At 46.1% G+C, this 25,097-nt stretch overlaps 1 protein-coding gene across 6 annotated transcripts in view; it reads right to left on the bottom strand.

The window, feature by feature from the left end:
* The window catches only part of CACNA2D3 (calcium voltage-gated channel auxiliary subunit alpha2delta 3), an 832,272-nt gene that overhangs the window by 361,129 nt on the left and 446,046 nt on the right, over window positions 1–25,097 (bottom strand). For all 6 annotated transcript variants that reach the window (XR_013357842.1, XR_013357841.1, XM_077858494.1 and 3 more), the window contains 2 exons: window positions 23,599–23,688; window positions 15,015–15,128 (listed from right to left, as the gene is read on the bottom strand). Coding sequence is in view for 4 of the 6 variants with exons in the window: in XM_077858494.1 (XP_077714620.1) it covers window positions 15,015–15,128; window positions 23,599–23,688 (204 nt within the window). In the remaining 2 variants the exon portion in view is untranslated. The remainder of the gene's footprint in view (window positions 1–15,014; window positions 15,129–23,598; window positions 23,689–25,097) is intronic.

A 25,097-nucleotide genomic window follows, 5' to 3' on the forward strand; every position in this document is an offset into this window, starting at 1 on the left:
TCATTATCTTGAGCTGATTCCATAGGCATAATTAGAACTCCTTTGAGAAGTCAACTAATTATGTAATATCCAACAAAATATGTGAGGATTTCATTCTGGCATTAAGCAGAATCTATCAAACTCTGTTTTAATTTATGATTTCCTATTAGAGGGGGACCAAACAGGACAAGTCATTTCCACAGCACTGGTTTCTGATTAGTAGCACTGGATAACATAAAGGTAGAGTATCTATCTTCCCCTTGGGTCATCGCTGGAGAAAAGGCAGCTTAGAGCAGCCCAATATATTATTAGATGTCCCCGTTGTCCTACAGAAACACAGCTGCAGGTATATTATTTCTGGCTGGAACAATGGTAATGTGAAGTATCAGCAGAGACATCAAATGAACAACCTTTACTAGCTGGCTCGTTTTTCCTTTCTATACTTAGTCTGTATGAAGCAGGGCGATCTGGCCCCAGACGTAGAGGTTCCAGCCGAAGCCCCACATCCCGGCCACAGTCAGTGACCGTGAAGAGGAGTGTCAACCATCTCGCTGGCCTCTGGACCCTCCTACTCTGCTTTCTCCCATCTCCTGGGGATCTCACCTCCCACTCTAGGCCCAGGAAACGGTGTTGGCATTTTTTTTTTCCAAAAAGAAAGGTGAGAAAAATAATGTTGTTGCGACACTCTAAACTGCATTCCTGAGGGTTTCTCAAGTTTGTGTCATAAAAGGCAAACATGGATGAACAAAGACATTTTTCAACAGGAGGAAAATGAGAGGCAAAGCCAGGCAGTTTCATTTGCAGGTAACTTATAAAACGAATGTGACTTTTCCCCCCCAAAGTCCAAGTGACTCCTGGATAAATTAGCTTCAGATGATGCTTAAAAAAAAAAAAAAAAAAATGGTGGGAAAGGAAGCAATCCAGCTGCTATGTGACTGCCAAGGAGCCAAAAAAATGGTTCGAGGGATTTCTGAAAATTTCTAATGACAGAATTTTTTGGAACATGTAGATCCAGCTTTCCAGGTTCAGAAAGGCAAGGCCAGGCTTTCAGGACTCCGAGACCACGGAGGAGAGGGGTGGCAGACGGCTGGTACCCAGGCCACAGCCACTGCCATCGCCCGCTTGCACACACAGACACCGTTTTCTGGCACAGGTCTGTCCCCTCCCAGCTGGACAGGGCCCCTACACCCCTTCCCAAGCTAGTGCTGCAGGGAGCTCCCTCCCTGGGTCCAGAGTTGGCCCTCCAGATGAAACCTCTTTGCCATCTCCCACTTGGCGCAAAACAGCTGGAGTCAATGAAAGAGTTAATGTGATTTTCCACTCTTCCCGCTAGCTTAGAGGGACTCTGGTGAGCACTGGCCTGATCGAATCACCTTTAGGGGATGGAAAAATCTAACTCCCCACACATGACGGCAAGCACAGGAAGGAATGCTGGAGATGAACCAAGCACAGGCTGCGTGTAACGGCAGCGGCAGTGTGCAAGGAAGGCACACACAGGCCGGACTGGGAGAGGACGGTGGCAAGGAGACGGCCACCTCCCTAAAGGCAGAGAGAGATAGAGAGCCGGCCCTGCTCGCACGTCCCAGTCCCACCCCGGGGGTGCGGGGCCCAGGCCTGGTGTGCACATGGCACGGAGCGGGCTCGGCCCCCGGTTCCCTTGTGCATCTCCCAGATGTGGCAGCTGGTATGAGTTAGCCGGGCAGTGACCACATTTTGGGGAGAAATCACCCATTGATTTATCACAGGGGCATAAATCATAAATGCATTTAGTTGTCTTCATTGCCTTTCCTGTTATTCTGCCCCTCTGAAGTGAAATGAAGAGGCAGATGTATTATCTGGGATCAATTCCAGATCCCATTTGTGTTTAAAAAAAAAAAAAAAGGAAAGAAAGAAAAGAAAAGAAAATGAGGAAGGGTTTCACACGAACCTTCTGCCACAGGTTGATCAAAGTTTGTGTACCCTGAAGACCAAGGCACCGCACAGAGAGCTCAGAGAGAAGCCTGGTGACAAGAGGGGTGGACACCCTAGTCCACACTTACCCTCAGGTCCAGATGGAACTAAGGACGGCACGGGGTCCCCGCCATCCCTAAACGTAAGCCAATCCCCTCTCGAGCTCATAGACACTGAGGCCTGTAGAACCCCATGGTGTCAATGACCCAGGCAAGGACATAGAGGTTAACAGGACAGCGGCCAGTCACAGCTGGAGAGTCTAGAATTAAGTTAGCAAAAACAGAGGCCATAGTAAGGCAGACAGAGATCCTTCCAGAAAGGTCTAGAGGACTCCTCTTAGGCATTTTTGCATTCTCAAACCTCAGGTTCTGTCTAGGTCTCGTCAAGGATCCTGTCTCATTCACTTTGTTCTCCTTCCTCTTCTAAGAATTTTGTCCCATTTCCCTCATTGGGTCTGTGGACCAGAAGCCTCAGCCAGGTGCTTTTTTTCTTGTGGTTTTTGCAAGAAAACTGGAAAGAAGCTACTATTAGCAATGCCATTTCAAAAATTAGTAGCTCAGAGATTTACACCCCTGATGTCCGCAGACCAGCTGTCCATCCCTAACTTAAGACAACTCTGCTGGATAGTATTTCCTAAAGGGGGTCCTAATGGTTTTTAACGAGAAGAGCTCATAACAGATTGTTTCCTAAGTCCCGAGGAGGAGAAAGGATCAGGATTTTTAGGAGGGTTGAGATCATTAGTCTGTGGGGAGAAAATACATTTCAATAAATATCTTTCTTGGGCTCATAGAGAGAGCCTTCCATTTGGAGTCTGAGCATTCTTCTTTGAAATCCTAAAACCATCATTTTTTCTGTCCCATGGAGACATAGAAACAAATCAGGTGAAAGTAAAAGTTAAGTGATCCAAATATTAAAAGCCTTAAAGTTTCTATGAGTTCTAAGGATCAGAGAGTCTTGGGACCAAGGATTGAGGAGTACCAAAAATCAGGCTTCTGATCCAAAAGGCACCAGACTCTTGCCCCCAGCTAGATTAACCCTCTGTCCATCAGAAGGCACCATGGAAATCTGTTCCAGGGGCTGATGTAGCCCGGGAGGCTGCATGGCTCTTTGGCTAATCCTCCCTGCACACCTCACCTTCATTTGGTGTTCCAGTATAATTTCCACATGGACCTCTTGCTTTGTAATAAGGCACATGAGGCAGCAGGCTTCCCACTGGGCAATTAGCATGCAGCTCATACCAGTCTACCCCAGAGAGGCCCCACTGGTCACCACCATCAGCTGTTTTAATCTAGGTAGGAATCCCAGAGGAATGAAGAGCATAGCATGGAATCTATTATTAGATTATGGAACAGTGAACGATGAACCAAAGACAACCTTGCTGTGATGTGGAGAGGGAGGGGGAGGCCCTTTGGGAGGCTCTGAGCTGAGCGCAGTGCCCACAGGACAGGCCACAATGATGGAACGTGTTCAGTCAGTTCTATAAATCTCCTCCCTTAGTATTTTTTATGGGAATGATTAAGATAAGGGTAAACAGGCAGATACCAGGTTGATGGCCAGAACTGTTTGACACTGGGAGCCTCGGATTTTATCCCCAGACGTTTGAAGAGGGAATATTTAGCCTACGGGGAATACTGGATTGCCTGACGTCTACTGAAAAAAAAAAAAAATCTCATTTATGAGGAATCAAGGTGATTTTGATGATTTCTCTACCAACACAGTTAGCTAAAAAGCAAAGGGCCCCTCCTCTATGATGAAGACCCAGCAATATGAAAACAAGCAAGAGATACCAAGGGGTGCAAGTCTCATGGTCAGGATCGAGTTAGGGACCCTTTCTGTTGGGCTATTGGGATCAAGTTCGAAGGGTAAGGGGTGCCTGGGTGGTTCAGTCACTTAAGCATCTGCCTTTGGCTCAAGTCATGATCTCAGGGTCCTAAGATGGAGCCATGCATCGGGTTCCCTGCTCACAGGGAGCCTGCTTCTGCCACTTCCTCTGGTCCTCCCCACCGTTGGTATGTTCTCTCTCTCTCTCTCTCTCTCCCTCCCTCCTTCCCTCCCTCCCATGTGTGTGCTCTTTCCCAAATAAATAAATCAAAACTAAAAAAAAAAAAAAAAAAGTTTGAAGCACAAGTCAGACCTCTGTGCATATGACAATCAAACCTCAAAGCAGCTGAGGATTGGGGGGGATGCAGAAATCCCACCCTGACCTAAATCTAGTTGTTGTTCCCTCTCCTCCACAAATATTGACTGAGTAGCTACTATTCATCCAGAACCACATCACATTACTAAGCTTTAGGGGAGAACAAAACAGCAGCCAATCTGATGTCTACGGGAAAGATAATCTTTGCAGAGATAATGACACTTATCATCAGTCGGCACTGCATTAAGTGCTGCCCAGGCCGTTAAGATGCTAGAAATTTCATTACCTGGAAGACTTTCAACAGGTCCCAGGGAAGCTCAGTTGAGAAGTCCTCAGGAGGCTTCTATGCTCTGTCCACCCCAGGGCCTCAGACCAGAAGGGGGTGCTGGCAAGTAGGTTAAAGCTAGGGCTTTGGAGCAGTTACTTAATCTGGTGTCAAGTCAGTTTCCTCACCTGTAAAAGGGACATACTATATATATCTATACCATAAAGGTGCTGCCAGGATCAAATGAGAAGATACTTGGAAAGAGCTCAGCTAAAGCGCTGCACTAGCACTGGCTCCTTCCTCCTGGGAAGGCTCCCTGAACACACACTATGTGCTGGGCACGGCCCTGGTCTCAGGGGCACACGGACAAGCAAAACAGACACAGCGACCCGCTCGCCAACAGTTAGGTTTCTAATGGATGGGACACCGGGCACAATTTATTCCTTGTGATGTTTATCTGGTATGTCACAGACCAGACCAAAAATGCTGCCATTAATTACAAGGGAAGCAGTAACTAAGATTGCTCGTGGCCAGGGCTGGGGATAACTTTAAATCTGAGAGTCAGGGTAGGTCTCATGGAGAAGGTGATGTCTGGACAAGGATAGGAAGAAAGTGAGGACTGAGCCAACTGGAAATCTGGGGCCAAATGTCCTGAGCAGAGAGAACACTGAGTGTTCATGTCCTAAGGTGACCATGTGCCTGGCGTGGCCGAGGGCCACAAGCTGGGCAGAGGGCATGAGGGGACAGTAGAGGAGGGGAGGCTGGGATGAATGGGTACCTGTCAGACCAGGCCCTGTGGGCCTCTCTTGAGACTCGAGCTGAGTCTCAGCAAGGTGTAGGGAGCCAGTCAGGTTTGGGGGGTTCTCTGGCACAACTGGCCTCTGGTCTTTGAAGTGTCTGGCTGCTGCGTGAAGAACAGTCTGTGGCGTGCCTTCTGATGAAGCCAATCTATATGAAGCTTGGGATGAAATGTGATTTAATGGAAATTTACGTGCAGGTGTGAGAGCAACAGTGGCTAGAGAAGCACAGTTGGTGTCTTGGCCCGTAGGCTCCTGACCCCCAGCATACCAGGGCACTTTTCCAGACAGTAGGGGTGTGCTCTGCCCTCCTCTTGGTCCAGTTAAGCAGTCCCTCCAGCCCATCTGAGGAAAGAAACACAACAGCTTACCCAATAAGGTGGCAAACCTACAAGATGGGCACAGAGCCTCTGCCTGGGGACTCCTCTGTTGACTTGGCCTAACCCAAGCTCCCCCACAAGCAGGTGGTTGTGAGGCTTCCCGCCAAACCATCTACGGGGGGAGTTTTATGGAGGTAGCAAAGGAGGTAAGGAAACCATACAAGGCTGCTTACAAGAACTAAGCATTTGCAAACACACTGCACCAGCCACAAATTCTCAAACCTGCTGTGCCAAGGCCGCATCCTCTTCTGCTTCATAGCAGTGCAGGCTGCCTGAGGATATTTGCTCTACGCACCCGCAGAGCCCAGCCTGGATTTTTGCAGACCACAATCTCTTCTCCGCCACCGATGTCCCCCAAGCACCTGCTGCCCCTGAGGACCTGATACACCCGCCCCCATGACAACCCTGCTGGGGTAGCGTGATTTTTGTACTGTCCCCTCCTATTTCCTAGGTGACTACACTAAGCACAGGGAGATTCAATCACTTGCCCAAAGTTACCCTGTTCAGACACATTAAAGCCTGAAGCCTTAACCACCACTCTAAAAGAGACAACTAATATAAAAGTAACACTAGTTTTTAAATCTCCTTTTTACATTTCTATTACAAACAGGCTGCGTGTCTCAATTGAGGAACAGTAGTTATTAGGTAGACTAATTAATTAAGGATAGTGAATGACCAAGTAGATCCCAGTATATTTTACTGGGTGCCAGAAGTTTACTTGTCTGTATATGTTTATTCATGAAACAGGTAAAAGGAAAAGCTTAAAAATGTTTTCAAAATGCCTCTGAATACTTTAATCTTCTTATAAGTCAACCAAGACACTGCATAAGATTAATCCATATTCAAGGATAAAAATGTACTTTCTATTTTCCACATCTGAAAAACTATTGCTACACCATCTTGAATTCACCCAGTACAAGTACATTTTAACTATAACAGAAGATTTTAACAATACGAGTGTTTGTCAATCATGGTGACAGTGAGGAGGATATAGCATCACATATCCTTGCCTACTCTGTGCCCGGCACTGATCTTGCTAGTTGCTAGCACATCATCGCATTCCCTTCTGAACAACACCGCAAGGTGTGTATAATTAACCCCAATATACAGATGCGGGGGACAGATTTGTCAGCACCCAGACACCACCTTCTTCCTGTTAGGCCGTGCTGCCTCTCTACCCTCACCCACTTTCCAAGAGCCCCACTCAATAGACCGAGAGGAATAAAACCCAGGAAAATAAGACCTTGACATGTCATTAGCCTGCAAAAAAGGCTGAACTCATTCAGCAAGCTTCCCGTTCTTGCTAGGTGTGCCAGCTAATAAGCTAGAGTTGTCTCAACACCAAATCCACAGGCTTTATGTGGCTGGGGCTGGGACTCTACAAACCATGTTTCTGCTTTGCCAGCTGTTTCTGGCGAGTCTCTACCAGAAGGCTCACCAGGGGAAAGAAGGAAGAGGGGCCTGTTCCCTCCTGTTTGGTTTCCGTTGGCTTCTGGTTCCCAGTGTCATCACTCCAGCAAGGCTCCTTGCCCTGTACCGGGGCACTTCATCCCAGGAAGAGAATGAGGCTAGTTTATAGTTTTCCCAACACTCACAGAATCAGATTCATTCTCTCCAGAGACCTCTGGTACCCCTCTCCTCAAAAGCCTGCCCTCCCTTCCAACCAGTGCACCCTTCTCAGAGGTCTGGGTCCCAGCCCCTGAGTCCTCTCTGCCCAGCTTCAAAGTTTTACTAATAACCTCTCCTCCCTCCTTCCCCTCTCCTGCTTCCCCCCACCAGCCATGGGGTAGCAGCTGTGGCCTCAAGTTGCTACTTCTGTGACATTCTATACTCCTTTTGCCCTTTCAGGTCAATAATTCTTAATGCTAAACTCGCTCTGTGAAAATAACTTTAGGGTTTCTGCCCCTGAATGGACCCTGCCTGACCCACTGGGATCCCAACCGTGCTGTGTGGCATTTCTCGGCATGCTCCAGTGTGGATACTCGTCACCTGCCAGGCCCCAAGGGGCATGATGCTCAGACCCTCCTAACTTGCCAAGTGTGGCCAAGGAGCCACCTGCCAAAATATCACTTCCAGGGCTATACCTGCAAAGAATAGGACCCAGGAAACATTTTTAGCAAGTGCCCCCAACCTCAAAACCCTCTGCTTCAGTGCATGTGTATGGAGACAGTCTGACGTGAGTCAGGATTAAAGACCCCCGAGTTTCAGAGCTATGCACTCTGGCCAAGTAACTCGATCCCCCTGAGCCTGAGCTCCCTCACCTGTAAGGTAAGAATGGTACTCAGAGTGTCTACCCACAAGGCAGTGCTAAGACCGAAATGAGCAGAGAAAGCACCTAACTCTGGGCCTAGCATGGAGATGGGAGGACAGGAAGAAATGCACACCGTCCCCTGCCTGCTTCTTGAGGACAGTGGCCCATGGGTGGAGGCCAAGGCCCCAACGCTGAGCCCGCAGAGAGCAGCAGCACGTGGCCACTGCAGGGAAGGTGCCCGTGGGGCTGTCTGAGCCCCTGACGTGAAGTGATTTTTCAATGGCTGGCAGCAGCCATGCATCAGTAGGCCGCACTCCTGACTTGTCTCGTCATGTTCTTCTTGCTAGAGTCATAAGATGTCTAATACCAGCAAAAGTAATTAAAAATAAACCGAGAGACAGCGAACCATTTCAACCCTCCCTTTGGCGGCAAGGAGGGCCCGCGTGAGCTCTCCCCACGGTGGCCGAAAATGCCTTTTCCTGTCACACTGTTGACTGACCATGAAAAATGAATGTTCCTGCGATTTTCCTAAGACAGCTTCAGGATTTATCACCCTTGAAAAAAATATAGCAACGACAGAAACTGACCCAAAAGTTTCAGACCAAAATGTGACTTCTGTCAAGGAAGGAGAGATGGAGGGAGGGAAGGGGGAGGGGGGAGACAGAGAGATGTAACCACCCAACTGAGCCCTGAAATGAAACTGCAGAGGACACAGGAGCATCTTGGAGCATTCAAAGGAAGTTACATAAAAAAATAAATAAATAAAATAACACTCTACTACCTACGTATTACCTACTGCCTCCTTCCACTGAAATCAAGTAAGATGAGGAGTCAATACAAAACTGCAGACCCATCCAGGTCCAGGCCTCGGCAGCTGGTTCCCCATACAGTAGTCAGACAGCACTGCAGCCAACAGCTCACCTCTCTCCCCTGTCCAAGGGCCTCCTCTGGCTCCCCATCAACACGTGGAGGATCTCATGCCTGCCCGTCGTGCCAGCCTCCCCTATGGCACTGCCCCCACGCCCACCAGGCTCCAGCCACCTCCTCTTCATCCAGCTCCTTATGCACACCAGCCTGCTCCTCCAACAGGGCCTTCGGAAATACGGTTCCCTCTGCTCTTCCCTACCCAGCTCCTTTGACTCACACATGCTCTCTGCAAAGAGACTGCCCTGGACCACCCCATTCTCTGATTCTCTGTCTCAGGCTGTTGGTCTCCTTCAGAAGATCCATCATGGATTCTAGCCATCTGGTCTTTTCACTTGTTTGCTATCTGTGATCCGTTATCTGCTCTCTGGGGTCTGCCTGGGGCTGTCATGTCACCCCATGCTCCTGGGATCTGGTCAGTACACCCACAATAGCTTGGGACATGGTCAGTTCTCAGTACAAACCTGTTCAATGAATGAATCACACCCCCCACACCATATGGTATACGTCCCTTGCCAGCATCCTCAGCCACCCGCAAGCCCCTACATTAATCTGGTTCTATGGCATGAGGGAGAGTCAGAGTACAGGTGGGGTGGGGGAGCAGGAGCACTTTGAGACCCCTCCTCTACAAGCAGTATGACCTAAACTCCTTCCCCAGTTGCTATGCTTTGGGTAAATCCCTTCTCCTCCCGACCAGCTCAAAGGAAGGCAAAGAAAGAGTTTTATAAAATCACTGGAAAGCCAGAAAAGGAAACAATGTAGTTTAGGGAAAAAAAAAGAAATAACAAAAAGTTTCTTCCAAATTGCCTGAGACTATGAAAAGGCTGGTTTCTTAAAAGGATAAGCACTGACTCAGCTCAGAAACTGCCCCCCAGAGTGGCACAAGTCCTGTGGAAAGATGAGGAGGTAGGCGTACCTAAGTCTTCCAGCACCTCCTTCAGGCCACTAAGACATGGCTGGCTTGAGGCTTCAGCTTCCAAATTATGCCAACGGAGGCAGCCCTGGAGCAAAACTCCCAAGAGAGCTGTTCTCAGAGATCTCTGTGACCCCAGGTCAAAGGACTGTGATTTCTAACAGTGTTTCCAAATGTGCTCCAAAGCATTCTGTGATCAAGGGCTTCCCCCCGGCCCCAAACTGGGAACTGTTTGCCCACCCCTTCCCCATCCATGCCATCCCTACCAGGTCACCGAGGATCCCCCAAGGGCCTCACGACTACTGTCTTCAACTTTGTTCTGGACGTAGCTGATTATAGAACACACAGCACACATAACTGAAATAGCATTCACCTTTGAAGTTCTTTCTAAAAGAGGAAAACCATTTAGTTACACCCAGACAGCCTCGTCCTGAGGCCACACATTTGCCATCCACTTACTCTCTGTCTGCAGCCCCGATGGGTTCCACATCCGTGACATTCTGCACACCTCCCCCCTACACACACACACTTGGGGGTGGAAGGCCAAGCCAAAGAACTTATTTCCTGGGTGACAATGTGTGTGGTTTGGATGGCCAGCTCTTCCTAGGACTCAAGGTCATTTTGGTTTGCTCTTCCCTTCAACATGACTGCATTCTGGTTCACCAGCCTTACCATTCGATGCTGGGTGGTCAGTTCAGCTCCGAATGCTAGTTGTGGAGCCCTGAATCAGTTATGTAGCCTCAGTTTCCTCTTGTATAAAGAGAATAGAGTAGTACTCGGCTCTTGGGTTTCTGTGAGAATGAAGTGTATGCGCAGCATTTATAACAGAGCCTGCTCCCTGGCATTGATAAGGATGAGTTCTCATTATGTTTCATGCATACATTTGGGCACAAGGCATTCTCTCATTGAGGGAGATTCGGGCTCAGGGAGGTGTAGGGAGCATCCTAGGGCTGCCTGTACTCCTCATCGCAGACCCACGGGAAGCACAGATTATGCAGGGATGCCTACCACGCACAGAAGGGCCACTGCCCATGCTGCACGCCCAGGCAGAGTTCCATAGCTTCATGCACGGCAGATGCCAGTTGAGACGTGGGGTGTTATGTGGTGTCTGCAGCCACATCTCACTCCCTGGAGCATCACACACAGCAAGGACAGTGATTACCCTTGAGCAGGGGGATGCTGATAGGGATTCCAGGGATCCTGTTATCCTTGGATTCTGAGAGTCTCTGGCTTCCTGGGAAAGCAAAGAGGGAATGTGATTCCCTTCAGGGTGCTCCATTTCTTACTCAAGTGACATGAAAGCTGTGACACCACCATGTGCCCCTGTCACTACCAAAACAAGATTCAAGGGGCAGTTAAGTCTGACACGTATGGAGACCCCACGTGCTAGGCACTGGGTCCAGCCCTAGGCTGGGTACCCATGGTGCATTCCCGTTCTGAATGATCCCATCCACGTGTCCTGTATCCCGGCCCCGGTGGCAGCACCAACAGAAAAGGGGAAAAACAGAAACTACTCAGGACAGAAAAGCAGAAAGCACTGCCCCAGGCTTACGAGAGACCCCAAGGCACAGAGTAAGGTATTTGCCATCAAGGTTCCCAGCTCTCCGCCATTGATTATGTGGTGAGTATAGTTCATTAGAGTGGAAAAAAGCAGTGGGTGACTGGGTGACAGGCACTGAGGGGGGCACCTGACAGGATGAGCACTGGGTGTTACGCTATATGTTGGCAAATTGAACTCCAATTAAAAAAAAATACAAAAAAAAAAAAAAAAAAAAAAGGAAAGGAAGTAAAAACCCACCAAGACCGTCTTCTGTTGAATTCAGCCAATGCACATATTTCCAAGGGCATCTCAATAACTTTTAACAACACACTGATTCCTTCAAATCAAGGTTGACAAACAGGACTTCCTATAGGGCTAGATTCTTTAAATTATTTGTCTACCATTTTCTTACCTATCCACTCTCCACTCTATCTTGTGCATCAGGAAAGGTAATGATAAATCATCCCATGACCACCACCACCACCACCACCTCCTCCTCCTCCTCCTCCTCCTCCTCCTCCTCCTCCTCCTCCTCCTCTTCCTCCTCCTCCTCCTTCTTCTTCTTCTTTCTTCTTCTTCTTTTTTTTTTTTTTTTGTTCACTTGGAAGAGCAACTATATAGGTGGCGGGTATAATCATTTTTCTCATTTAAATGCAGGCAGCTTTATTTCTTGAGCAGATCCTGAAATGAGTCCCTTCCATGTTGAGGAGTTCATATTTCATCCCAAGTATGTAAGAGCTGCTGTTAAGCTGCTAACCAATAGATATTAGGCAAAAGTAAATGGCATCTAATAAATGAATAAATAGCTCTGCCCTCAGAAATAAAATGCCGGCAAGGGACACACTGCATGGCAATCATGATGCTGTCTTCAGATTCACAGTTAAATCACCAATAATGCATTCCTTCTTCCAACTCATTCTAAAATGTTTCATTTGGCAGTTGCCTTGAGCAAAGCCCTGCCTGGTTAGGTGGTAGATACCTTCAAAAAATGACACCCACAAATGCCCTCCTGGTCTGCTCCCCACCTCCTTTTGCTTTCCCCTTCTGGGAACCCAACTGTCATATACTGTAGGCAAGTCCAGGCTACTGCACTGAGGGGAGAGGCCTCATAGTGTGGCCCTGCAGGATAAGATGCCATGTGGAGAGACAAGCCTTCCGGAAGAGAACCAAGACAACCCAGGCAAGCTCTCAGCTCACAGAGGAACCAAATGCTGTTCCTCAGGCTGTTTCTTACAGTAGTCGCTCCCCCGGTGTGCAGCATCCACATCACCTGGCACTTGTGAGAAATGCACATTCTCAGAGCCCACCCAGTCCTACTGGGTCACAAACTCCCAGCATGGGATAATAAGCAGTTGGTGTTGGAACATGTCCTCCAGTTGATTCTGATGTTGGCTCAAGCTTGAGAACCACAGTCAGGGGAATCACATTCCAGCCTCTTTAAGAGCATTTTCCTCTCTCCTGAACCTACTTGCTGTTTCTATAATCTTGAAGACTGCCAATTACAGTATAACAGAACCCTCTACTAAATATCTAATATCCAGAAAAACAAAGAAAGATGACTGCTTAGACATTGCACCTCATCTCCCTTTAACATAGTGCTAAATAACCTGGGGATCCATGCAGACTCATTACCTGCATGTGCACAGAGAAGTCATCAAGAAGAGGGTGTATGTATGTGGACATGAATGCCACAGAACTCTCCAGAATGGAGCAGGAGAGACAGGATCCTGCTATTAATTTCTAATCATAAAAGGAGACATTCTTGCTACAAAAAGCAAATCTACTTCTACTCAATAGCACTTTATAAGTAGATGAAACTCCTTGATGTGATGTTGAAATTTCCAAGATCCTGGTTCCAATTAATCCAAAAAAGCACCTGGCCAAAAATCAATATTGTACCTTTGGCAAGATATGTCAAAATTTGTATTGTATCTGAAGAACTATGGCTTTGAAGCCCTCATCCTATGCCTCTCCTGCAAGTAAGGACTGGATATTTAAGTACCAATATTACTAGGCAACTGCTATTCATCAGATGTCACCATGTGGGAGGGATTCATAGAATTTAGTATATGAGATTCATCTGATAATTTATTTGGTCTTAATGGAGCTGCTTATGAAAAGGCCCTTTCACTTTCTTCTTTTATGTAAGATGGTCCTAAATCATTCAAAATATCCTTCAACACACTATGAAATATCATGGCATCCACAAACATTCTACATGACTATAAATGTCTATGTCCCTACCCATGTTTACTAGTGCTGTGGCCTCCCACCCGACTGGCCTCAGTCACTCAGCCATACCTTAGGATTATGCATTAGGTACTGGCCACATGCCCAGTACCATTGCTGTATGCTCCAGGGGGTAGACACATATCCAGCATGCTCCCCCCCCGCCCCCTTCCCATGACATATGTCTATCTAAGAAGTAAGTCTGGCCTCTACCCGTCCCTGGAAAGTATCACCTGAAGTCCTAAGCTAAAATCACTTTGTCCAGTAGTGAACTCCCATCTCCTTCAAGGGTTGGGTTCTAAAGGCAGTGCTTATTGTGGGAGCCACAATCACCAAATATATATAACTGGACATCCCTGAGGCAGGTTCCGTGTCGGAGTCCCACATTCCCATAGAAAGCCCAGCATGACTAACTTTTCCTCCAGCTTCAGAAGTGATGGCAGTTTCCAAGGTTGAGCACCAGGGAAAGGATTTGGCGTCCATTTAAGGACCATATTGTACAAAATGGATGTTTCTTTAAAAAGCAGACATACATGTGATGAGGTGAGTTGTCAGTGTTAGTAGAGAAATGTGGGGACCAAGAATGACTAAGGGAACATGGAATGACATTGCATGCTCCCTCGAGGGTACATACTCTCTAGATACAGCAGAAGACACAGCCTTCATTTGTCTTTTTCTTCTTTTTTTTCTTTTTCTTGCCAAGTGTATATGGTTAGTCTAGTTCCAAGAAATCAAATATGCAAAGTAGAAAAAGTAGGGCAGACTTGGACAGAGTAATACTACTGGCTCATGGGACAGGAGTGCGCCTTTGAGATACTCCTGGGAGGGCACTCTCTCTGACTGACCTTTTTCCTGTGAAAATTCCACCATTCCAGTGAGATAGAGATTACCAACTGTTAATCTGTTGATTGATGCCCACCAGAGGAAATGATTAAAAACATGGATTACTACCCCACAGCCTTAGACATTTTGATTCTGTAGGTACGGGATAAAGAACAAGTATTCATAATTTAAAAATCTCCCCAGAGAATTCAAACTGCCTAACAGTTTGAAGAAACTCTGGGTTTAAATTTTGGCAGAGGTGCCAAAATGTTAATATTTATCACTGATACCCTAACATATGGGTTCATCAGATAAATAAATGTCACCTGGAAAGCAAAGAAGGAATTTGAACAGAGAATAAGCTTTGACAAGGGTGGGGAACAGCCCTGGGGGATGGAGAGAAGCTTCTGGGTGGTAATGAGGGTGTAGAAGGAGGAGCCATAGAAACACGGAAACATCCAGGAGATGACTGTACAGCCACATGGCTGACTTTACCATCTATAAATGCTGGACTCACCAAGCAGCTCTGGCTCCATGGAAAACAAAAGTGTTGCCCCATATGAACGAAGCACAGTTCTCAAAGAATCTTTTCACTGAACATGTTGACCATGTCTTCATGAATTTCTTCTTTCCTCCAAAAAAGTTTCATTTTGAAAACAAGGAGAGCCATAGTATTCGGTTTGGTCAACCAGAAGATACAAGACTGAGAAACCATAGGTCATTATGAGATTAAGTCTACATGAGACACCCATCCCTGGACAACCTGGGGGTTACAGCACAACAGATCCTCTGTCAACTGCATTGCATGGCCGGCATTAGCCACTTACCTTTCGGTCTGGCCAATTGTACTTCGCAAAGATAGTATCATAAGTGTCCACTGCCCCATCGGTGATGAGCATGATGGCCTGGCTGCAGATGCTTCCTTGTCCTGTGTGGTTGAACTGTGGGAAGAAACAAGGTCAGACTAAAAGACACACCAGAGAGCTCTGTGCATCCACGAGGCTTCAGAGGCATGAGAGCTTGGGAAGCTTCTCAAGACAAGAGCTCGTTCTGCAAAACAGAACCTACACGATAAGCATTTCCCCCCATGTATTCTCTGTATTTGCTTTGACAAACCGGAACTAAATACTGACCACAGAGGGGATTTCTGGAAAACACACACAAGGTGGGAAGTGAGATTCTAGGACAAATAACCTCTCTTACCTTCAAGCACAGATAGTGCCTCATTATATTAGCCCCAAAGGCATTGGCACAATCACCCTTTAGCAACACATGATATGAGCAGTAGAATGAGCAGCAGGCAAGATCTTTCAAAATCTAAATGAGTCTGGTTTGATGCACTATATAGTAAAATCAAGGAGATTTTGGACACATGGAGAATAAAGTCAGGAACATGCCAATTCAGACTAGAAGCCCAAGCACTCGTTTTGTAGCACGTGTTTTAAATATGTATTTGTTCGCATGTAACATTATATATTAGTTTGTATATGTTACTATTGTAAAACAGACTGAAATTCCAAGATTGTGCCCACTGGTGTGCAAGACTCTAAATTCCTTCAACTCTCAGTATTACCTGGCATCGTAAAAAGCTCCCAGCCTTGGGGCACCTGGGTGGCTCAGTGGTTGAGCATCTGCCTTCAGCTCAGGTCATGAGCCCAGGGTCCAGGGATCAAGTCCTACACCAGGCTCCCCACAGGAAGCCTGCTTCTCCCTCTGCCTATGTCTCTGCCTCTGTCTATGTATCTCTCATGAATAAATAAATAAAATCTTTAAAAACCCCCCCCCCCCCACACACACACACAAAAAAAAAAACACAGAAAACAAAAACAAACCTCCCAGCCTTTGTGAGTAGTAGACAGGGTAGACTGGTTACCAGAACTTGATGTCCCTCTCTGGAATCAGGGTATAGAATTCCCTTAATGAATGCTATTAATGCAATTCAAAGCAACAGCATGTCCTTTAAAAAACCCTACAGTTAGGGTGCCCTGAGTGGCTCAGTTGGTGAAGTATTGGCCTTCAGTTCAGGGTCCTGGGATTGAGCCCTGCATCGGGCTCCCTACTCAGCAAGGAATCTGCTTCTTCCTCTCTTTAAGCCCTCCCCTCTGCTCATTCTCTCTCTCTCTTTCAAATAAATAAATAAAATCTTTTAAAAATATAAATAAATAAATAAATTAATTAATTAATTAATACATACTCTACAATTAACATGACAGTGCTGAGGCATGAAAACATACAAAAAGTCTTTAACTTTCAGTAGTGAAAATTCCCACCATTATAACTGGTGAAATTTGCTCATTAATTTTTTATTATTTACTAAGTGCCCACACAGAGCTGAGGATGAGACATGCAAAAATTCCTTCCCTCCTGTAGTTTATAATTCTATGTGTGTGTGGAGGGGGGGACATAAAAACAAAGTAAATAAGTATTCTAGGGAACCAAAAAATAAAAAAGAAAGCAGACCAGGGGAATAGGAAATGAGGAGGGGGCGACTTTAGAAAAAATAGCTAGAGAAGACCTCATTGAGAAGGTGGCATATGAATGACACCTGCAGGCGGTGAGAATCTAGGGGAGGGTCATCCCAGAGCAGACCAAGAGCGCATGCAAAGGCACAGGGTGGGCAAGTTCCATCTGCTGACCAAGGCACTGGGGAGGGATGGAAACTGTTCTTGGATTCACTGGCTGTTCCTGCTGGAGTAGAGTGCTAATAAAGCATTCAAGGTGAAATGCAATGCCTAGTCTCTGTGTACTTAGAATTCTGATGTAGATAGAGATTGAAGTTGCAACTGGAGAGAGAAGACTATAACTAACTGGATGAATGAATGAATAGATGGAAGGGAGGGAGAGAGGGAGGAAGGAAGGCCAGAAGGAATTGCTTGGGGCCATATGGGGCAGAGCAAAGCCACCTAAAGACATGCATGGACTGCCATACTATGGTGAAAAACATTTAATCCCATGCTAGCACCACAAGCTGTGATAAATTCTCATCTCAGAGTGTCCTTTTCCTCGTTTATAAAATGAGTAACATGCTTACATGGTTGTTACAATGCAGGTTAAATGTTCATCATATGCTGGGCAGCAAGTATTAACTTACTTAAGACTAGCTTCTGAGGTAAGTACTATCGTTATCAGCATTTTACAGGTGGGGAATTTGAGGCAGGGAGAGATTAGTTAACTTGACCAAGGTCGCAGAGCTCCCATCTGTAATGGCCAGGATTTAAACCCAGGCAGTCCAGCTCTAGAATCTATCCCCAGCACACTCTATGGCCTCCCAATAATGAGATGAAGGTCCTTGAGCAGATGGAGATGCATGGTAGGGTGCCATCAACACTTCCTTCACCTGCTTCTTCCTCCCTCCATCCTTTCCAGAGTTCTAGGGTCACATGGTAGTCACCACATCTTCTACCAAGAATGAGTGAGTGCTCTTCAAATTGTGTGCCTTAGGCACTTGCCCCACTGTAGCCCTGGCCCTGGCAGCCATTCCTGCAACTCGGACTAGACCAGAACCCTTGAATTAATGAGTGGACATGGCCCATGCTGTAATATCATAGAAATTCTCAGGTATGTATAAATACTTGAGAACTAAAACCATCCCACGCAGCTATGGTTCTATTGTCTTCATCAACTACTATTCCAGAAAACTCTTGCTCAGGAAGATAAAATTGCAAATAACTTTATTGCTTATTCCAGGAACATCCTGAAAGGCCCATCAACTCTTCAATAGAAACCATCACAGGACAATCTGTACCCTAAGACTCTTGAAAGCCCTGACCTCAAAATCTTCCCTCTGTTGCACCCAACAATCGTAAACTAGAATGTTAGGATTCTCACCCAATCTTAATGAAGCCTCTTCCTTCTCGTCCATTCTGAAAGACTACCTTCAATCAGTCTTCATTGTCTCAAAAAAAATGACTTTGTCCCTTCCACTCTGAGATACTGCTAAGATTCTATCATCATAGTGCATTTTCTTCCTTACTGCAGTAAGAAGAAACATTGCTGGAGTCCTGTCCTATCAACAGGTTGTTCTGGAAATATTTTGGGGAGCTGCATTCAACACAGTCTTCAGATCATTGAATAACCCCAGCAGTGGGCCCCCTGAATAAAGGTGATCTCTGCTTCAGTTCACAGAGTCTGAAGAAAGGGGAAAAAAATCAAGACACCTTAAGACTGTTGTTCATGTGACTCACTGGAAAGCATCCTGGCAAAATTCTCCGAAACAAAAGGCAAGAAAGAGAGGGAAATGAAGATATCTGAATAACACAGACTGGAAGAAGGGGCTGCCCTGAGCTGTTTATTTAAAAACATCACTTTCCTCTCTGGCTGAGTCCCTGGTATTCTCTGCTGCAATCTGCAGTCGGAGAATTTTGAAGAATGCAATTAAATTCAAATGCTTTGATGAGTAATATCTCTTCTCTTCATATTTGTCTAGAACTTTTTTTTTTTGAATAGCGGGAGTGATGAAAGTGTTTTCCATAATAATAACAATGACAAGGGCCTGATGATGAACTACAATTAGCTCAGTGATTCATCAGTTAGCAGCGAAAATTTCAATGCATCCTGACATTTAGAGCATTTGGTTGTGATTAACAGTCTTTGAAATGTCACCGAATTTTATTTAATTGGCTAAGAAAAATTTTTAAAAGGTAATCACTGCAAAGATCATATTCATCGCCAAAAAAGATAATTGCGGTTGTCACATGACAAGGTAGATGCTAACTACTGTAGCAAACCAGCTCTGTGTTCTTACAGAAACTAATGAATACAGCAGAGATCAATAGCTGGAAGGGTCTTAGAAGTTTATTTGAATGCTCCTTTCAAAGCCGTTTGTACAACAACTGCAAGTCTTTAAGTCATCTGAGCAAATCCTGACACTGAAATGCAGGTAATTGCAAAACAGAATTTACTTCATTTAGTTATAGCAACCTCTGAACCATTCTGAGCCCCAGCCACAATCAAAATTTCAATTGTGTCTGTGAGAATGTGTGTGTGTGTGTGTGTGTGTGTGTGTGTGAGAGAGAGAGAGAGAGAGAGAGAGAGAGACAGGGAGAGACACACAGAGGGACAATGTGTGTTTGTGTGATTGAGAAATAACTCTTTATTCGTACTGGCTTGCAAGGGCAGGAGTAATACACAGAAGAGAATTATATCACTTAAAGGTCATATTGATGAAGTGGAAAATAGCGAAAGCTTCATTTTCATGGGAGATTAAGCATCTCTGTGTTTTTCAAAATGTTTGGCTATTTAAAAGCCCAAAGCCCAGTGGCAAGACACAGGATGGAAATGTTTCTCTCTCTGAGATAAATGTGCGTTCGAAATATGGTGCCAACCATCAACCAATCTCAATTAGGGATATCTTGTAATATTTTGTTCCTTCCATTTCTACTCTTTGGAATTTACACTGGACCCATTGGGTTTTCTGACTGGCCAGACCCCAGAGGGTTTTACAGGTAAAGGCAGAGAAGAGGTGTTTGGAAGGTTTTCCTGGTTCAAAGTTATTTCTGTTACCTGTTTCTTTTCTTAAGAAAAGAAATCCACCATGTGTTGGTGGTTTCTCTGGATCTGAGAGGTGCTAGGAGGTTAATACACCCTCTTGCAGCAAACATATTATGCCTGAAGGTGTGCTTGGTGAGCTGTGACTTCTACAAGATTCTAACCCTGAGGTTCTGATATGATATAAAGAGTTCCCAAGTCAGTAAGTTTGAGTACTGGCATAAATACATTTTGAATAAGTCTGTTCCCTGCAGGATTTCGAAGGCCTTGAATATGCTCAGGTGCATGGTGGGTCTCCGGGAGAGGAGGATGGCATCTCACCACCTCGACAACATCTAGGCTGGAGAACCTTGGCAGACCAGTGTTAACCGGCATACAATGGGGAAACACTGCTTGGAAGTGTCTCTGGGAAATCTGCTAAGTGACGGGATGGGGAGAGAGAAAGTACTAGGGCAAGGAAAAGGAGAGAGGGAAAGATGAAGGGAAGCTGACATTCCTGAGGACTGGGGCAGGAAGTTAAGACCAAAACACCAAGAGCTCTAGCTGCTTCTAGAAGCCACAGGCACCCTGACCAGAGTTGAGGCTGTCTAGTGTCTCCATGGTCACAGAGATGGCCCTTCCCACCCACCCCAACCCTGCTGAAAGGGAGTCAGGTACAGCTGGAATCCTCGACCCTGGTCTACCAGAGCCAGCTTCATGGGAGTGAGATGCACACAGCTGCACAAGGCCCTACACTTGGCTTAACACTCTGCTTGCTGCCTTTCTCTTAAGATTCTTAATGAGTTCTGAACAAGGGACCTGCATTTTCATTCTGCACTGGGCCTCACAAATGATGTGGCTAGTGCTGGGTCTACTCCTCTCCCCATTTTACAGATGAGGAAAATAAAGGTCAGGCTAAGTAGAGTTTTCTCAAGGTTGCACAGCAAGCTCTGACCAAGTCAGGCTTCTCAGCCCGAACTGCCTGACTCCAGAGGCCACAGACTTCATATGACAAGCATCCACCAACTCTTGCTCCTTCACCACCTCTGCCAAAGAGCCAGGAAACAGAAATTCACTGCAGGGCACGTTTCCAAACAAGGGACTCATCAGGTCAGAGTAGCCTCCCCCTGCTCTAGACACAAGGCTTTTGAGATAAAAAGAGAACTAATTTTATAACTGTGAGAAGTCTTTCAATATGACTCTCTCGAAAGAGCCCACTGAAGATGCAGAGCTTGGCATCTCCAAGCCCCGAGAAGGGGCCTATCCAGGGTTCAAATTAGAATTTAGAGGTACAGTTTGGCCCTTTGCTCTGGTCAGCTATGTTCATAAATTATTCGTAAGCTGTTAACAGGGATGTGCTGTCCCAAACACAGAGCCTTACCTAAATGTGAATTGTCTGTAGCCAGCAGCCCCATGCAGCAAAGCAGGAGGGAATAGCTGTAGGTTTAACTCAAGTTAATTCGAGGTGCTGATGTGGCACCTTACCTCCTTATTTTCCTTCCCTTGCAGTCTAGACACTGGCTCAGGACCAATACCTCACAGGCCTTCTGTGTGCCAATAGGTATTATTGGTAAAAGGCAGTCTAGAGTTGGGGCCCAGCCTTGGCTTGAGAGGCCAGTGTAGCCAAGTGAGAAGAGCTCCAGATTTGGAGTTGGGCACAGCTGATTCCCAGGATGCGCCATGCGCTGGTGGGTGGGTGCTCACCTGCAGGCTGACACCTGAGCCCCACAGAGCCTTCAGAACACTGAGCTGCCAGCTGGGCTCTCAGCTCCTACGACACCTCGATGGAACTGTCGCCCCCTTTAGTGTCTGTTTCCACTCAATCCCATTCCATGCCTCTCCCCAGATTTGCCGGGTGCTCCAGGAGTTTTGAGCAGGTTCATCTGAAGGAGAGTACTAGAGGATGGAAGGGAGAGGCCAAAGCTTTTCGAAGCCATGTCTCCCTTTCTCCTGATCTGGGGGCATGGGTGCTTTCTGGCAATAGCTGCATCTCTTCCAAGATACCAGCTTCCACAGGGCTCTCACTGGGCAGCCCCTCCACACTTCGATTCCTATCTGGATGGCCACTGGGAGGATGTCTCATTGTGACACCAAGGGTGTCCCTCCCTCCTGTTGTCCATCCTACCTTAGATAGGAGCTGCCTCCTGCTGGTGCTAATCACAGAATTGTTTCATTTTCTGCTTGGTTTCTGAGCTTCTCCAGCCCTTATGCAGCCAAACCCCTGAAGAAGTGAACCCCTGCTGTTTGACAGATCTAGAGTGATTTCTTTCTTTTCTTTCTTTTTTTTTTTTTTTTTTGCTTCTTAACATTTTACCCTACCTCCCCGGTCCAAGCCACAGTACATGTCACCCAGATAATTTCATGGACTCCCTGCTATTCATGGTCTTTGTTTTTCAGTACAACAGCCAGAGAAATCCTGCTAAAACTCAAGTTGGTCATGTCATTCTCTGCTCATAATCCAGTGACTTTCCATCCCACACAGAGCAAGAGGCAAAATCCCCACATGAGTCATGTGGTTGGGCCCCTGCTACCTCCATGATCTCATCCCCTAGCTCACTCTCTCTCTCTCTCTCACTTTGCTCCTCACACTGGTCTCTTTGCTGTATGGTAAATATGCCAAACATCTCTGCCTCAGGGCCTTTGTACTTGTTCCTCTTGCTGGAAACTCCTTCCCCAAAATGAAATCACTGTTCCCTTACTTCCTTAAGGTCTCTACTCCAACCAAGGGCATCAGTCAGAGAGATCTCTCTTGACCACACTGTAAAAAGCAGCAAGTCCTTATTACACTAGAACAATGGGGCTGTTGTTCTCCATAAGAACATGCACTTCATCTGTCTTTTTCCATTAGACCTGGGGTCAGCAAACTTCTGTAAAGGGCCACATGGTAAATAGTTTAGGTTTTACAGACCATATGGTCTCTATCGGAACTAATCAACTTGGCCATTGTAATGCAAAAGCAGCCATAGAGGATACATAATCAGGTGGGCATGAATGCATTCCAATAAAACAATATTTACAAAAACAAGATGCAGGCTGGATTTGGCTCATGGGCCATAATTCCTCAACCTTCTCACTGGAACACGAGGTCCGTTAAAGCAAATACTTTTGTCTAGTCTGTTCTCTGGTGCTTCCCAGTGCCTGACATTCCAAAGCATGCGACATATACTAGTTACATAATGATACAGAACCTGCATTAATAAAGATAGTCACTATTTTCCTACTGCTCTTTCTCGGTGTAGCAAGAACACAAAAGTCACATGCCAGCTCTTTTAGCTTAACACAATTGTATTCAAGGAGCAGAATCACCAACCCAGGACCCTCAAAAGGTTTTCATGGAAGGTTAACGGGTGCTACTTGAAAAACAGATTCTTGTTCCAAAAAGTGCAAGAAACAGTTGGTTAAGCAGCATGTACTACTTACTGTAGGACTTACTGGAGTCTTGATTATGCTACTGTGTATTGTGAATCTGCAAAGGGCTGGAAGAGGGGAAGGATGGATATGGCACTCCCTAAACCTACCGCACAGAGAAAGCTCTTCTGCTGAACGTTGCCACAGGCAGGAATTCAGTGTTAAACACAATGAGACATGAGTGTACTTTATGAGGAAACTGAAAGTTTCTGAGATGAGATCTGCATTGGAAGTCAGTCAAGTGTTGGTGGCCCCAGAGCCAACAAGCATGGCAGGCAAGAACCCCACTCAGAGGACTCAATTAACTCTGCCCAGCAGGGGGTTGGTTTGGCCTCACTGGCTGGACCTGGTTTCTGAACTGAGATGATTCAAGTGGCCAGCCTCACCCTCCCATCTGGAGCCTATAGATACCACCCAGTGACAGCCAAGGCTAACCATAATGCTGGTCCACAATTTTTTAAAAATTAAATTAAAAGATAAAATAAAATTCCATCTCTTCTCCTGGATATAAGTAAGTCAAGTTAATGAGGAGCTTACATCACTGAGAATGTTGAAGGCCTCGTTCAGAGCTATATCCAGCATTCCAATTCCTTTGGCAAAAAGTTTGTCCAGATGCTCCCTGAAGTGCTGGAACAATAAAGTAGAGAATTCATTAGCGTCCGAACTGTTACATGAAATGCCAACTTCAAATGAACAGGTGCACACTAAGGCCAACGAGTCTCAGACTGGAATGGTCATAATGCAATTTTATCCTTCAGAATTCAAAACATAAGAACTTAGTCAATATAAAATTTACCTTCTATATGCATTTTTCAGCCTTGACTGCATCCTAGGGGAAAAATTCATTGAATTCTGGCAGAAAGCACTTAATCTCTCTGAAGTTCTTACTTTCCTTTCCAGTGTCATCTCCCATGACCCACTCCATCCCCTTCTATCCTCAATTATCCCACTGCTGATCACTTTTAGGACTCTGTACATGCTCTCCTCCATCTGGAACCCACTCTCCATCCATTTCCTTGCTTTCCCACCACACTTTTTCCCACCTACCTTTGGGACCTCAGTTTGGACATCACCCCTTTCCAGACTCCCATCTCTGAGACTGCTTCAGAATGCTTCCTTAGGACCCCATGCTGCATCCCATGCTCAAACCCGCCTTAGAACTCTGGATATGCAACTGCCTGGGTAGATCCTGTCCCCACTCAAGACTGTGACATTCCTGAGACCAGGCATATTCAATGGCCTACTCTGTCTCTCATGACAACCACACATCTGATATACAAAAGGTGCCCCCCACCAAAAAAAAACAAAAAAAAAACAAAAAAAAAAAACACAAAAAAAACAAAACAAAAGGTGCCCAAACCATCTCCAAAGAGCAAGGATAAAGACTGGATTACAAGGTAAGAATTGTGATTATGGCAAGGGGGACCCGGGCTAGAAATCAGAAGAGCTTCAAGGAATATGCAAGAATAGAAACAAATCCCTTCAGAAAAATCCCCAAGGCCCATCTGGCTATGTGGGTTCCACAGAAGCTCAGTACCAGCTGGAAATTAAAGGCAGCAAAGAGGTAAGGGTGGAGCCCATTATGTTTCTGCTTCTCAACAAAGAGGCAAGAGTGGGTCCAAGCATGTGCCCAGGGACACATGATCCTGTGGGATATCCACTGCCCCAAAGCTCGTGTCCACAGTGGCACAGCTGCTTGGCATTATTTTCCAAAGGACCTATTCCAAAACCACTTCTTTTCTACTGAAATGAATTACTCTTTCCTCAAAGGCATCCACACCCTTGTCTGCTGGAGAAACTGGATGTAGGAGTCACCAGGAGGCAGATGGGCAGGAAGGGTGTGCTCATGGAAAATGTTCACTGGTGATTTCCTGGCTGAGGAATGTCTTTCTCTTCTATGTCCTGGGACCCATCAACACCCCAAGCATTCCAACAGCACTGTGACACCTACTCATGGTGTGTCTGCCTTAGAACCCCAAAAGTGATTGCAGAATAAGAATAGATCATAGAGATTGACCCAAGGATGTGGCCAATGG

This window comes from Canis aureus, chromosome 19 (assembly GCF_053574225.1).
Source record: "Canis aureus isolate CA01 chromosome 19, VMU_Caureus_v.1.0, whole genome shotgun sequence".
Lineage (NCBI taxonomy): Eukaryota > Metazoa > Chordata > Mammalia > Carnivora > Canidae > Canis > Canis aureus.